At 40.6% G+C, this 16,054-nt stretch overlaps 1 protein-coding gene across 1 annotated transcript in view; it reads right to left on the bottom strand.

Moving 5' to 3' along the window:
• LOC128640819 (afadin- and alpha-actinin-binding protein B-like) overlaps positions 1–15,435 on the bottom strand; it is a 99,690-nt gene extending 84,255 nt beyond the window's left edge. The window contains exon 1 of the mRNA XM_053693243.1: positions 15,326–15,435. Within this exon, the coding sequence (XP_053549218.1) occupies positions 15,326–15,386 (61 nt within the window). The 5' untranslated portion in view covers positions 15,387–15,435. The remainder of the gene's footprint in view (positions 1–15,325) is intronic.
• Between the last annotated feature and the right edge of the window lie 619 nt (positions 15,436–16,054).

The following is a 16,054-nucleotide window of genomic DNA, read 5'->3' as shown; positions in this document are numbered from 1 at the left end:
CATCTATCAGTTCGGCCTGAGGATCCCTCGACGTGGATCCGTATCTTGGGAGCTTGGCATTCTGTCAAGACGCCATCAGATCCAATTCCGGTCTGCCTCATCGGAGAATCAATGAGGCAAATACCTCCGGATGTAGTTCCCACTACACCGGATGAAAAGCCTGTCGGCTTAAAAAGTCTGCTTCCCAGTTGTCCACTCCTGGGATGTAGATTGCTGACAGATAACAAGAGTGGGCCTCCGCCCATCGAATTATCTTGGATACTTCTGTCATCGCTAAGGAACTCCTCCTTCCTCCCTGATGATTGATGTAAGCCACAGTCGTGATGTTGTCCGACTGGAATCTGATAAATTTGGCCGAAGCCAACTGAGGCCACGCCTAAAGCGCATTGAATATTGCTCTCAATTCAGGAATATTGATTGGAAGTAGATACTCCACCTGAGTCCATACACCCTGAGCCTTCAGGGAATTCCAGACTGCACCCCAGCCTAGTAGAATGGCGTCCGTCGTCACTATCACCCACGAGGGTCTGCGGAAACCCTTCCCTTGGGACAGATGATCCAGCAACAACCATCAAAGAAAAGAGTCTCTGGTCTCCTGGTCCAGATTTATCCGAGTAGATACATTTGCATAATCCCTTTTCCACTGTCAGAGCATGCACAGTTGCAGTGGTCTGAGATGAAAACGAGCAAACGGAATGATGTTCATTGCTGCCACCATCAATCCAATTACCTCCATGCACTGAGCCACTGATGGCAGAGGATTGGACTGAAGGGCTCGGCATGTATTTAGAATCTTTGACTATCTGACCTCCATCAGAAAAATCTTCATGGCTATAGAATATATCAGAGTTCCCAAGAAGGGAACCTTTGTCTGTGGAATTAGTGAACTTTTTTTCTAGATTCACCTTCCATCCATGAGTTTTCAGAAAGGACAACACTGTCTGTATGAGATTTTGTTAAATAAGTCGACGCCTGAATCAGAATATCGTCCAGATAAGGCGCCACTGCTATGCCCCGCGGCCTGAGAACCGCCAGAAGGGACCCTAGAACCTTCGTGAAGATTCTGGGTGATGTGGCCAACCCGAAGGGAAGAGCCACGAACTGAAAATGTTTCTCCAGGAAGGAAAACCTTAGGTACTGATGATGATCCTTGTGGATAGGAATATGAAGGTATGCATCCTTCAAGTCCACGGTAGTCATATTGACCCTCCTGGATCATTGGTAAAATTGTCCGAATGGTCTCCATCTTGAAAGATGAGACTCTGAGAAACTTGTTTAGACTCTTGAGATCTAAAATGGGTCTGAACGTTCCCTCTTTTTTGGGAACCACGAAAAGATCTGAGTAAAACCCCTGCCCCTGTTCTAGTCTTGGAACGGGACGAATTACTCCCATAGTAGAGAGGACTTTTACACAACGTAAGAACGCCTCTCTTTTTATCTGGTCTAAAGACAATCGTGAAAGAAGAAATCTCCCTCTTGGGAGAAAATTTTTGAATTCCAGTTGATACCCGTGGGTCACGATTTCCAGTGCCCAGGGGTCCTGAACATCTCTTGCCCAAGCCTGGGCAAAGAGAGAAAGTCTACCCCCTACTAGATCCTGTCCCGGATCGGGGGCCGCCCCTTCACGTTGTCTTGGTAGTAGCAGCGGGCTTCTTGTGTTGTTTACCCTTGTTTCAAGCCTGGTTGGGTCTCCAGACTGACTTGGCCTGAGCAAATCCCCTTCCTGTTTTGTGGTGGAAGAAGAGGGTACTCTTAAAGTTCCGAAAGGAACTAAATTATTCTGTTTACCCCTCAATTTAAAAGTCTTATCCTGAGGTAGGAGATGACCCTTACCTCCAGTGATGTCAGAAATGATTTCCTTCAAGTCAGGCCTGAATAGGGTCTTACCCTTGAAAGGAATAGCCAAAAGCTTTGACTTAGATGACACATCAGCAGACCAAAATTTTAACCATAACGCTCTACGCGCTAAAATGGCAAATCCAGCATTCTTAGCCGCCAACTTAGCAATTTAAAAGGCGGCATCTGTGATAAAAGAATTAGCCAGCTTGATAGTCTTAATTCTATCTAAGATATCCTCTAAAGGAGTCTCAGTCTTAAGAGACTAAGGCCTCAAACCAGAAGGCCGCCGCAGTGGTTACTGGTACAATGCATGACGTTGGTTGCAAGAGGAAGCCCTGATGAATAAACAATTTCTTTAGAAGACCCTTCAATTTCTTATCCATAGGGTATTTAAAAAGCACAGCTGTCCTCAATAGGAATAGTTGTACGCTTAGCCAGGGCAGATATAGCTCCTTCCACCTTAGGGACTGTTTGCCAGGAGTTCCGAACAGTGTCAGATATAGGATACATTTTCTTGAAATTAGGAGAGGGTGCGAACGGGATAGCCAGGCTGTCCCATTCCCTCTTAAAAATCTCTGAAATTCTCTTAGGAACCGGAAATACGTCAGTGTAAGCAGGCACCTCTAAGTATTTATTTTACACAATTTCTCTGGTGGTACCACAATAGGGTTACAGTCATCCAGAGTCACTAAAACCTCCCTAAGTAAAAGACGGAGGTGCTCAGGCTTAAATTTAAAGGACATGACGTCCGAGTCCGTCTGAGGTAACGCACTTCCCGAATCGGAAAGTTCCCCCTCAGATAGAAGTTCCCTAACCCCCAATTCAGATCCCTGTGAGGGTACATCGGAAATAGCTAACAACGCATCAGAGTGTTCAGCATTCACATTCACCTCTGTCCTACTGCGTTTACCCTGTGTAACACTGGCAACTTAGATAATACCTCTGTAAGGGTAGTTGACATAACTGCAGCCATATCCTGCAGAGTAAATGAATTAGACGCGGTTGAAGAACCAGGCGTCGCTTGGGTGGGCGTTAAAGGTTGTGACGCTTGGGGAGAAGTTGGCGGTATACCCCGATTCCCTTCAGACTGAAAATCATCTTTACACACATTTTTCTTACCTAAAATTTGTGCTTTACATTGTAAGGCCCTCTCAGTACACGAGGGACAAAAAGTCAGAGGGGGTTCCACAGTGGCGTCTAAACACATAGAGCAAGGAGTTTCCTCCTCAGTGTCCGACATGTTAAACAGACTAGCAGTACTGATAATAGTCGTACCTTGCTAAATATTGAGCTCTGAATTAGATTAAATGCGAAAAAAAACTGTACTGCGCCTTTAAATTTTAAAAGCAGAACTATTTTACTGAAAAACTGCAAAAACGCTTTTTGGCCAGAAAAAAACTATTTTAAAAGTGCCCAAAATACTCCTTAATATTGCATCCACTTGCTAAATATGCAAAAGAACAATATATCACTTAGAACATGATCTTATTATTTAAATGGCCTACCTGCCCCCGGAATGAACATGTTGCAGCGGATATAGCGTGGAAGGACTTATCGATAGACAACTTAGGCCTCCAGCCTCTGCTTGTTATGCAATCCGGATGAAAACTGCGTAACGGAGCGTGCAAAAATAGGCCCCGCCCTCTAATCCTGACTAAGACCCGCATGGGTCGCAGTACAAACATGCATGTTGAAATAAATATGTGCCATGTGCCATCTAATGCAGACAAAACCGTAACACTGAGTCCTGCATCCAGCAATAAAATTAACCGCCCTAAAGTCTCCCAGCGTCCAGCCCAAGATAAGTCACAAAGGTCTTTACATACTTTTGGCAATAAAATAAAGGGATTTCAGGTACACCATATCTTTTTCCTTAGTGCATACTGCTTACCCTTCCCCATATAGGGGACAATGTCAGCCTATTCTGATGCATCAAGTCTCCCCAGAAAACAAAAGACTGAACATACCTCAATGCTGCTTGTAGCAAGACACCGTTCTCCACACTGAAGATTTTCTTACACTACCTTCAGCTGCGCTGTGGGAACCATCATGGATCTTAGATAATGTTTGCTAAGATCACCAAAATCAGGGCAGAAAATAATATGTCTCCACTCCTCTTTAGAAGCAATAGACTGACTATTTCCCCCTGAGAAAAATAGTACTCTGGCACCATTTTAATATAAAAAAAAAACTTCTTGATTGAAGAATCTAAACTAACACCTCACTTTACCTCTTCCTATTACTAACACAGGCAAAGAGAATGACTGGTGGTGGAGGGAAGGGAGGAGCTATATATACAGCTCTGCTGTGGTGCTCTTTGCCACTTCCTGTTAGCAGGAGGATAAATCCCACAAGTAAGGATGAAATCCGTGGACTCGTCATATCTTGTAGAAGAAAAAAAAGAAGAAAAAAAAAGAAGAAAAAAAAAAAAAAAAACGGGCGGGGGGCTGCAGAAGAAAATGAAATTATCAGGTAAGCATAACTTATGTTTTTCTTCCTAATGGGAAAGAGTCCACAGCCGCATTAATTGTGGGAAAATTATACCCAAGCCAAAGAGGACACAATGTCAAGAACGGGAGGGTAAGAGGCGGCCCAATCTGAGTGCACCAGGACTGAACCACATCCCATAAAGTCCTGCTTCATCCAAAATCAGGGAGCAAAAACATGCAGAAAAATATGCCCCAAGGACACAAAGGATAGTCCCAAGCCTGGGTAAAAACCACATGCAACGCCACCGAGCCAACAGGACTCAAAGCGCACTATTGCCCAAAGGCAGATCCCATACACACGCCCCCAAAGAGAACCCTGACCAACAACTCCCCAAAGGAAGAAGCAAGGTATAAGGATAACTAACCAGAACCCTGTCTTCAAAAACACAGGTCAAACTAGCTCTAGAGACTCCAGAAAGCCTCACTAGATGCCAGAAAAAAGGGCATCATCAGCCAAACGTGACCAAGTCGGAGACCGGTGGCTAGGTTCTTATTTTCCACAAAAAAAATGAATGCAGCTGTGGACTCTTTCCCATTAGGAAGAAAACAAAGGGATAAGAATATATATATATATATATATATATATATATATATATATATATATATATATATATATATATATATATATATATATATATATATATATATATATATATATATATATATATATATATATATATATATATATATAACATAATTTATGCTTACCTGATAAATTTATTTCTCTTGTAGTGTATCCAGTCCACGGATCATCCATTACTTATGGGATATTAACTCCTCCCCAACAGGAAGTGCAAGAGGATTCACCCAGCAGAGCTGCTATATAGCTCCTCCCCTAACTGCCATTACCAGTCATTCGACCGAAAACATGCAGAGAAAGGAAAACCATAGGGTACAGTGGTGACTGTAGTTTAATGGAAAAATTACCTGCCTTAAAGTGACAGGGCGGGCCGTGGACTGGATACACTACAAGAGAAATAAATTTATCAGGTAAGCATAAATTATGTTTTCTCTTGTTAAGTGTATCCAGTCCACGGATCATCCATTACTTATGGGATACCAATACCAAAGCTAAAGTACACGGATGACGGGAGGGACAGGCAGGCTCTTTATACGGAAGGAACCACTGCCTGAAGAACCTCTCTCCCAAAAACAGCCTTCGAAGAAGCAAAAGTGTCAAATTTGTAAAATTTGGAAAAAGTATGAAGAGAAGACCAAGTTGCAGCCTTGCAAATCTGTTCAACAGAAGCCTCATTCTTAAAGGCCCAAGTGGAAGCCACAGCTCTAGTAGAATGTGCTGTCATTCTTTCAGGAGGCTGCTGTCCAGCAGTCTCATAGGCTAACCGTATTATGCTACGAAGCCAAAAGGAGAGAGAGGTAGCCGAAGCTTTTTGACCTCTCCTCTGACCAGAATAAACGACAAACAGGGAAGACGTTTGTCGAAAATCCTTAGTTGCCTGTAGATAAAATTTCAGGGCACGGACTACATCTAGATTGTGTAGCAGATGTTCCTTTTTCGAAGAAGGATTAGGACACAAAGATGTAACCACAATCTCTTGATTGATATTGCTGTTAGTGACCACCTTAGGTAGGAACCCAGGTTTAGTACGCAGAACTACCTTGTCTGAATGAAAAATCAGATAAGGAGAATCACAATGTAAGGCAGATAACTCAGAGACTCTTCGAGCCGAGGAAATCGCCATTAAAAACAGAACTTTCCAAGATAACAACTTGATATCAATGGAATGAAGGGGTTCAAACGGAACCCCCTGTAAAACATTAAGAACTAAGTTCAAACTCCATGGTGGAGCAACAGTTTTAAACACAGGCTTGATCCTAGCTAAAGCCTGACAAAAAGCTTGAACGTCCGGAACTTCTGACAGACGTTTGTGTAAAAGAATGGACAGAGCTGAAATCTGTCCCTTTAAGGAACTAGCGGATAAACCCTTTTCTAAACCTTCTTGTAGAAAAGACAATATCCTCGGAATCCTAACCTTACTCCATGAGTAACTCTTGGATTTGCACCAATATAAGTATTTGCGCCATATCTTATGGTAAATCTTTCTGGTAACAGGCTTCCTAGCCTGTATTAAGGTATCAATAACTGACTCAGAAAAACCACGTTTTGATAAAATCAAGCGTTCAATTTCCAAGCAGTCAGCTTCAGAGAAATTAGATTTTGATGTTTGAAGGGACCCTGGATCAGAAGGTCCTGTTTCAGAGGTAGCGACCAAGGTGGACAGGATGACATGTCCACTAGATCTGCATACCAAGTCCTGCGTGGCCATGCAGGCGTTATTAGAATCACTGATGCTCTCTCCTGTTTGATTCTGGCAATCAATCGAGGAAGCATCGGGAAGGGTGGAAACACATAAGCCATCCCGAAGGTCCAAGGTGCTGTCAAAGCATCTATCAGAACCGCTCCCGGATCCCTGGATCTGGACCCGTAACGAGGAAGCTTGGCGTTCTGTCGAGACGCCATGAGATCTATCTCTGGTTTGCCCCAACGTCGAAGTATTTGGGCAAAGACCTCCGGATGAAGTTCCCACTCCCCCGGATGAAAAGTCTGACGACTTAAGAAATCCGCCTCCCAGTTCTCCACTCCCGGGATGTGGATTGCTGACAGGTGGCAAGAGTGAGACTCTGCCCAGCGAATTATCTTTGATACTTCCATCATTGCTAGGGAGCTTCTTGTCCCTCCCTGATGGTTGATGTAAGCTACAGTCGTGATGTTGTCCGACTGAAACCTGATGAACCCCCGAGTTGTTAACTGGGGCCAAGCCAGAAGGGCATTGAGAACTGCTCTCAATTCCAGAATGTTTATTGGTAGGAGACTCTCCTCCTGATTCCATTGTCCCTGAGCCTTCAGAGACTTCCAGACAGCGCCCCAACCTAGTAGGCTGGCGTCTGTTGTTACAATTGTCCAGTCCGGCCTGCTGAATGGCATCCCCCTGGACAGATGTGGCCGAGAAAGCCACCATAGAAGAGAATTTCTGGTCTCTTGATCCAGATTCAGAGTAGGGGACAAGTCTGAGTAATCCCCATTCCACTGACTTAGCATGCACAATTGCAGCGGTCTGAGATGTAGACGTGCAAAGGGTACTATGTCCATTGCTGCTACCATTAAGCCGATCACCTCCATGCATTGAGCTACTGACGGGTGTTGAATGGAATGAAGGACACGGCATGCATTTTGAAGCTTTGTTAACCTGTCTTCTGTCAGGTAAATCTTCATTTCTACAGAATCTATAAGAGTCCCCAATATCTGAATCCAGTTTGTTTGGATCAGAACCGTCACCCGCAGAATGAAGCTCTCCGTCCTCATGTTCTGCAAATTGTGATGCAGTGTCTGACATGGCCCTAATATTATCAGCGTACTCTGTTCTCACCCCAGAGTGATCACGCTTACCTCTTAGTTCTGGTAATTTAGCCAAAACTTCAGTCATAACAGTAGCCATATCCTGTAATGTGATTTGTAATGGCCGCCCAGATGTACTCGGCGCTACAATATCACGCACCTCCCGAGCGGGAGATGCAGGTACTGACACGTGAGGCGAGTTAGTCGGCATAACTCTCCCCTCGTTGTTTGGTGAAATATGTTCAATTTGTACAGATTAACTTTTATTTAAAGTAGCATCAATACAGTTAGTACATAAATTTCTATTGGGCTCCACTTTGGCTTTAGCACATATAGCACAGATATCTTCCTCTGAATCAGACATGTTTAACACACTAGCAAATAAACTAGCAACTTGGAAATACTTTTCAAGTAATTTACTATAATATGAAAATGTACTGTGCCTATAAGAAGCACAGAAAAAGTTATGACAGTTGAAAATTAATAAACTGAAAAGTTATAGCATCAAATCTTTGTAAAAAACATAATTTATGCTTACCTGATAAATTTATTTCTCTTGTTAAGTGTATCCAGTCCACGGATCATCCATTACTTATGGGATATTAACTCCTCCCCAACAGGAAGTGCAAGAGGATTCACCCAGCAGAGCTGCTATATAGCTCCTCCCCTAACTGCCATTACCAGTCATTCTCTTGCACCCAACGAATAGATAGGATGTGTGAGAGGACTGTGGTGATTATACTTAGTTTCATACCTTCAATCAAAAGTTTGTTATTTTATAATAGCACCGGAGTGTGTTATTCCTTCTCTGGTAGAATTTGAAGAAGAATCTACCTGAGTTTTTCTATGATTTTAGCCGGAGTAGTTAAGATCATATTGCTGTTTCTCGGCCATCTGAGGAGAGGTAAACTTCAGATCAGGGGACAGCGGGCAGATTAATCTGCAAAGAGGTATGTAGCAGCTTATTATTTTCTGACAATGGAATTGATGAGAAAATTCTGCCATACCGATATAATGTAAACTCAGCCTTAAATGCAGTAGCAGCAACTGGTATCAGGCTGTCATGTATGTATATTTTACACTTCAGTATTCTGGGGAATGGCACTTCACTGGAATTATACTGTATGCATAAATCTTTAGCCTAATTTGCAGGGACTAGCAACAGGCTTTTTAATAACACTCAATTTATTAATGTTAAACGTTTTTTGCTGGCATGTAAAATCGTTTAATTTTCTGAGGTACTGGGTGAAAAAATGTTTTGGGCACTATTTTTTTCCACTTGGCAGTCGTTTTATTTAATTTATGACAGTTTACTGATCTCTCTCACTGTTATGTGTGAGGGGGAGGGACCTTTTTTGGTGCTTTTGCTACGCATCAAAAAATTCAGTCAGAAGTTTGTCTTCCCTGCATGATACGGTTCATCTCTACAGAACTCAGGGGTCTTCAAAACTTGTTTTGAGGGAGGTAATAACTCACAGCAGAGCTGTGAGATTGTAGTTGACTGTGATAAAAAAAAAACAAAAAACGTTTATTTCTGTATTTTTTTTTTTTTTTTTTCTGCTATCAGGGTTAGTTATCCTTTGCTAATGGGAGCAATCCTTTGCTAATATTGTGTTTTTTACAAAGATTTGATGCTATAACTTTTCAGTTTATTAATTTTCAACTGTCATAACTTTTTCTGTGCTTCTTATAGGCACAGTACGTTTTCATATTATAGTAAATTCTCTTCTATGGTGGCTTTCTCGGCCACATCTGTCCAGGGGGATGCCATTCAGCAGACAATTGTAACAACAGACGCCAGCCTACTAGGTTGGGGCGCTGTCTGGAATTCTCTGAAGGCTCAGGGACAAAAAAGGATTGCTCCCATTAGCAAAGGATAACTAACCCTGATAGCAAAAAAAAATAAAAAAAAAAAAATACAGAAATAAACTTTTTTTTTATCACAGTCAACTACAATCTCACAGCTCTGCTGTGAGTGATTACCTCCCTCAAAACAAGTTTTGAAGACCCCTGAGTTCTGTAGAGATGAACCGGATCATGCAGGGAAGACAAACTTCTGACTGAATTTTTTGATGCGTAGCAAAAGCACCAAAAAAGGTCCCTCCCCCTCACACATAAAAGTGAGAGAGATCAGTAAACTGTCATAAATTAAATAAAACGACTGCCAAGTGGAAAAAAATAGTGCCCAAAACATTTTTTCACCCAGTACCTCAGAAAATTAAACGATTTTACATGCCAGCAAAAAATGTTTAACATTAATAAATTGAGTGTTATTAAAAAGCCTGTTGCTAGTCCCTGCAAATTAGGCTAAAGTTTTATGTATACAGTATAATTCCAGTGAAGTGCCATTCCCCAGAATACTGAAGTGTAAAATATACATACATGACAGCCTGATACCAGTTGCTGCTACTGCATTTAAGGCTGAGTTTACATTATATCGGTATGGCAGAATTTTCTCATCAATTCCATTGTCAGAAAATAATAAACTGCTACATACCTCTTTGCAGATTAATCTGCCCGCTGTCCCCTGATCTGAAGTTTACCTCTCCTCAGATGGCCGAGAAACAGCAATATGATCTTAACTACTCCGGCTAAAATCATAGATTCTTCTTCAAATTCTACCAGAGAAGGAATAACACACTCCGGTGCTATTATCAAATAACAAACTTTTGATTGAAGGTATGAAACTAAGTATAATCACCACAGTCCTCTCACACATCCTATCTATTCGTTGGGTGCAAGAGAATGACTGGTAATGGCAGTTAGGGGAGGAGCTATATAGCAGCTCTGCTGGGTGAATCCTCTTGCACTTCCTGTTGGGGAGGAGTTAATATCCCATAAGTAATGGATGATCCGTGGACTGGATACACTTAACAAGAGAAATATATATATATATATCCCTCAGTTTACGCTGGGGTTAGGTTCCAGAAGGAATGGTTGTAAATCGAAACCGTTGTAAATTGAAACCCAGTTTATAATGTAAGTCAATGGGAAGTGAGGGAGTTAGGTTCCAGGCCCCTCTCAAAATTGTCATAAGTAACACCTAATACATTATTTTTAAAGCTTTGAAATGAAGACTTTAAATGCTAAACAGCATTATAAACCTAATAAAATAATCACACAACACATACTTCACTTGCATTTTTCTGCAAACAGTTATTTCTATTCATTCCAATCTGGACTGATTTATAGACAGGAAGATCTTGTTCCTTTGAAATCTGCTCGATAGCTCAGATCTGGTTAAACTGATTAATTTCAGCTTGCTTGACTTTGCTACAACACAAGCGGAGAGCTCCACCTACTGGCCATTTTAATAAATGCACTGGTTCTCAATGCTTTTCAATAGCAGTCACATGACTGGAAAAAAAGGTTGTTATTCTGAAACGGTGTAAATTGAACCGTTGTAAAACGAGGGCCACCTGTGTATGTATGTATGTATGTATGTATGTATGTATGTATGTATGTATGTATGTATGTATGTATGTATGTATGTATGTATGTATGTATGTATGTATATATATATATATATATATATATATATATATATATATATATATATATATATATATATATACTCCAATTTTACCTCTGAGGGACCCAACACATAAAAATGTCACAGTAAAACAGTAGTGCTGTGAACTAATGTCTGTGTAACAATTAGCAAACATGCTCAGTAGTTCATGAATAAAGTGCCCATCATAAGCACCACCATGACCAAACAGATCTTCCAGGGAATATAAAGAGTGAGCGTAGTATCTCCCCGATACCCTGATACCTGTTCTCACATGACATAAGCCAGGCTCCTACTATTAAAATAGCCCAGTAATGGAGGCGGCAACTTCACTGTCCTTGGCAAAAACCCAGATACCTGCTCAGCCACAATAGGTCTGACATATATTAAAAGTAGACCCTTTAGGAGGAAGCAGGTACCATTAGGTCCCTCAATATTCCAGTCGTTTGCCATGATATCTCTCTGTGAAATATAAATGAAAGAACTTATCCTCCAGAGTCTTCAGCTGTGGAGCAGTCACAGCACAATCAGGTGTATTAGTCTCATCTGATTGCTGACAGGGACCTGAAGAGAAAGAAAAAACAGAGTAACCGACCCTTGTTTTCTATAAGAGGGGTAAGCATGAATGTCAGAAGGTAAGCAAAGGCAACCTCGCTGTCTAACTGCTAAAAGCCATCATTACTTACTGAAGAGATTTACATTGACACAGCATAGCCCTAATCCTTGTTGGCAGGAAAAAGTACCCATAAAAGGACTAAAGTCTTCAGACACAATCTTCGAACACCCTCCCGATGATCAAGGCAAAGAATGACTGGGGCTTATGGGTAATGGGAGTGACACTTAACAGCTCTGCTGGTGTGTTCTTGCCTCCTCCTGCTGGCCAGGAGTTGAATTCCCACTAGTAATTGGAATGAAATCGTGGACTCTCCATGCCATTGGAAAGGAAGGAAAATGGTATCTCTTAAAGGGACAGTCTAGGCCAAAATAAACTTTCATGATTCAGATAGAGCATGTAATTTTGAACAATTTTCCAATTTACCTTTATCACCAATTTTGCTTTGTTCTCTTGGTATTCTTAGTTGAAAGCTTAACCTAGGAGGTTCATATGCTAATTTCTTAGACCTTGAAGCCCACCTCTTTCAGATTGCATTTTAACAGTTTTTCACCACTAGAGGGTGTTAGTTCACATATTTCATATAGATAACACTGTGCTCGTGTGCGTGAAGTAATCTGGGAGCAGGCACTGATTGGCTAGACTGCAAGTCTGTCAAAAGAACTGAAAAAAGGGGCAGTTTGCAGAGGCTTAGATACAAGATAATCACAGAGGTTAAAAGTATATTATTATAACTGTGTTGGTTATGCAAAACTGGGAAATGGGTAATAAAGGGATTATCTATCTTTTAAAACAATAAAAACGCTGGTGTAGACTGTCCCTTTAACTGATAAATTCATTTATTTTTTGATGGTGAGCCCACAAGCCACTACATGTGAGATTAAATGTGAGTCCACTAGAATGAGTCAAACACCCCCAAGATAGCTTTTGCTCAATGAAATCTTCATTCCCAAAGGCCCAAGATGTGGCAAATGTTCTAGTGAAATGAGTAGTAATGCACTTAGAAGGGAGTCTTCCCCACCGTATGCCTTACGAATCAAGGTTGAAGCCAACAGCCAAGGAAACTGCAATAGATTCATGAATCTTGCAAGGTGCATGAAAAATGAATAAATATAGAAGAGGAAAAATGAAATCTAGATTGTGAAGTCGCTCCTTAGAATTTTTGGGAGCCGGAAATAAATGATGGAACTACAATTTCCTGAGTAATAGTATAGGAAGATACTACTATAGGAAGAAAATAAAGGAATAAATAAAGTAGTTGGCTCTCAGAACCACCTCATCCTAATGAAAAAAATTGGGTTAGGAGGATCACAGGATAAAGCCGACTGGACAAAGAGGAGCATTACCCTTCCAAGACAACTGTCAAGACCATGCATATGCTCAAGAGGAGGAGCTGGAGGACCCCTAAAACCAGATTGAGATTCCATGGTGGAGCAGCTGGTTTAATAACTGGCAAGATTCTGAACAAAAGGTCTAAATGTCAGGGAACTTAGAGATTTTCTTGTGATACAAGACAGACAAAGCCAATATCTGACCCTTATGAGAACTGGTGGTGGTTAAGCCTTTCTCCAGAATGTCCTGTAACAACTGTAGCATGCTAGAAATTTGAAAGGAATTCTAGTGGTATCCTCTAGCTTTACACCAGGATATATGTGCCTGGTCACAGTTTTTTTCCCTTAAAGGGATAGGAAAGTCAAAATTAAACTTACATGATTCAGATAGAGCATGTCATTTTAAGACATTTAAATTCACTTCTATTTTCAAATGTGTTTCGTTCTGTTACTATCCTTTGTTAAAAATGAATACACACATATACACTAGTGGGAGCTGCTGCTTATTGGTGCCTGCACACATTTGTCTCTTGTGATTGGATAACTAGATGTATTCAGCTAGCTGACAGTAGTGCAATGGATAACAAGAGAATGAAGCAAATTTGATAATAGAAGTACAGTGGAAAGTTGTTTAAAATGGTATTTTCTATCTGAATCATAAAATAAAAAAGTTTGGGGTTTACTATCCCTTTAACTAAAGTATTAATAATTTGACCAGATAGACCTCTTTGGGCCTGAATTAGGAATTCATTCAATAACTGTGCCAGCAAATTTAGCATTTTGGGATCTTTCTGAGATGAAGTCTTCAAGGTGGACAGGAGGATATTTGAAGCAAATCTGCATACCAAGTCCTGTAAGGCTATGCCCAAGTAATCAGAATTAGCCAGGATCAAACAGGAACAAGCTTTACTACAAGACTTGACAGCAACACGGAGGAAAGATGTACATCAGACTGAACGACCAGGAACTATTAAAGGGACAGTCAACACCAGAATTGTTGTTGTTTTAAAAGATAGATAATCACTTAATTACCAATTCCCCAGTGTTGCATAACCAACACAGTTATAAAAACACAAGTTTTACCTCTGTAATTACCTTGTATCTAAGCCTCAGCAGACTGCCCCCTTATTTCAGTTCTTTTGACAGACTTGCATTTTAGCCAATCAGAGCTGTCTCCATGGTAAATTATGTGCATGAGCTCAATGTTATCTATATCAAACACGTGAACTAATGCCCTCTAGTGGTGAAAAACTATCAAAAAGCATTTAGATTAGAGGCGGCCTTTAAGGTCTAATAAATTAGCATATGAACCTCCTAGGTTTAGCTTTCAACTAAGACTACCAAGAGAACAAAGCAAAAATTGGTGATAAAAGTAAATTGGAAAGTTGTTTAAAATGACATGCCCTATTTGAAACATGAAAGTTTTTTTTGGACTCGACTGTCCCTTTAAGTCATCTATGATGAATACCACAGGATCTCGAAACTTAATGCCAATACCGGGGCAGCTTGTAGTTCAAGCAGGAGACCATGAGGTTGAATATCTGGCATGCCCCAATGTCTCACTATTTGCCAAATACTTCCTGGTTCAGAGAATATTCCCCCAGGTGGAGTTACTGGTAGCTGAGAAAGTCAGCTTCCCAATTGTTTACTTCCAGGATATGAATATCTGATATCATGCAATGACTGCCTTCATGTTCCCTCTTGATCGATGTAAGTGTCCTGAGGAGTCAAAATTCCAGACCACACCCCACCTGTAAGTCTGGCATCTGTGGTGATTACCACCCACAATGGCCCAAGAAAAGAAGCACCCTGAAGAATGGACTGGTGAGTGCACCCCATGTTAGGGGCCGAGTTGTATAGGAGTGGCAGGGATTACAATCTCTGGTATATTGGGTGTTTATAGTGGACTGGAATTTAATCCCACATGTGATGGTTTGTGGACTCTCACAATCTTATGAAGAAAAGTAGTTTAAAATTGCATTCTTGATCTGAATCATGAACTTTTAATTTAATTTTGATTTCCCTGTCACTTTAAACCTGAAATGAAGTAGTCAATGCACTTGAAATCAGTAATTATCCAGCCATTTCAAAAGAGAAACTATATTTTTCTTCCGTGAGGAATTTAAAGCAGTTGTATCTAAAGTTTAAACACAAAAAAGCAATTTATAAAAAGACAATACTTACTAAAAAAGGCACTTGGGGATTTCCAATGCTCAGAACTCTTGCGATCACACAGTGCAGTCATATTTAAAAACTGCTGTTTTAACCAAGCTCCTCTATCCTCTTCAAACACCTTTTTCTAAATTAAAAAGGGAAATAGTGTATAAAATTTAGATCAGCAGGAAATGTGCCAAAAAAGTCCAAAACATAAAAAACTAAAATGTGGAATTCTAAATAATAGTGCTTTATTACTAAAAAAAGTATTAGAAACAGACTGTATTATTGTTGTAGCTATTATTATAAAAGAAATGTAAAGTATTAGCAAACATAAAAATCCTTTAAACAATTTTTTACATTTTTTTTTGGTTTACTGTCCCTTTAACTGTAAAAAGTTAAGATATACTTTCCCGTTTAGTTTTCAAAACTAAAACGCAAAGTCTCTCAAAACTGTACCCCCCCCCCCCCCCATCAATGATGCTGAACAGAGCATAATCCTGCATGGATTTTATGCCAGCATATTGAATTGCAAGCACACAGCCCTTGCGATTCACTATTTTGGTTAGACAGGTCTAGCAGCGCAGTCGCACATAAATATAAGACTTACGCAGAGATGCAGGAACACAGTTTAGAATTTATGTTGCTAGAAACAACCTGTGATTGGCTATGTTGTCCACTACAAAAACAAAATTTATGCTTACCTGATAAATTTATTTCTCTTGTGGTGTATCCAGTCCACGGATTCATCCATTATTT

Source organism: Bombina bombina, chromosome 10 (genome assembly GCF_027579735.1).
Source record: "Bombina bombina isolate aBomBom1 chromosome 10, aBomBom1.pri, whole genome shotgun sequence".
NCBI lineage: Eukaryota > Metazoa > Chordata > Amphibia > Anura > Bombinatoridae > Bombina > Bombina bombina.
Note: the sequence above shows the minus strand (reverse complement) of the source record. Positions and strands in the feature narration are given on the sequence as shown.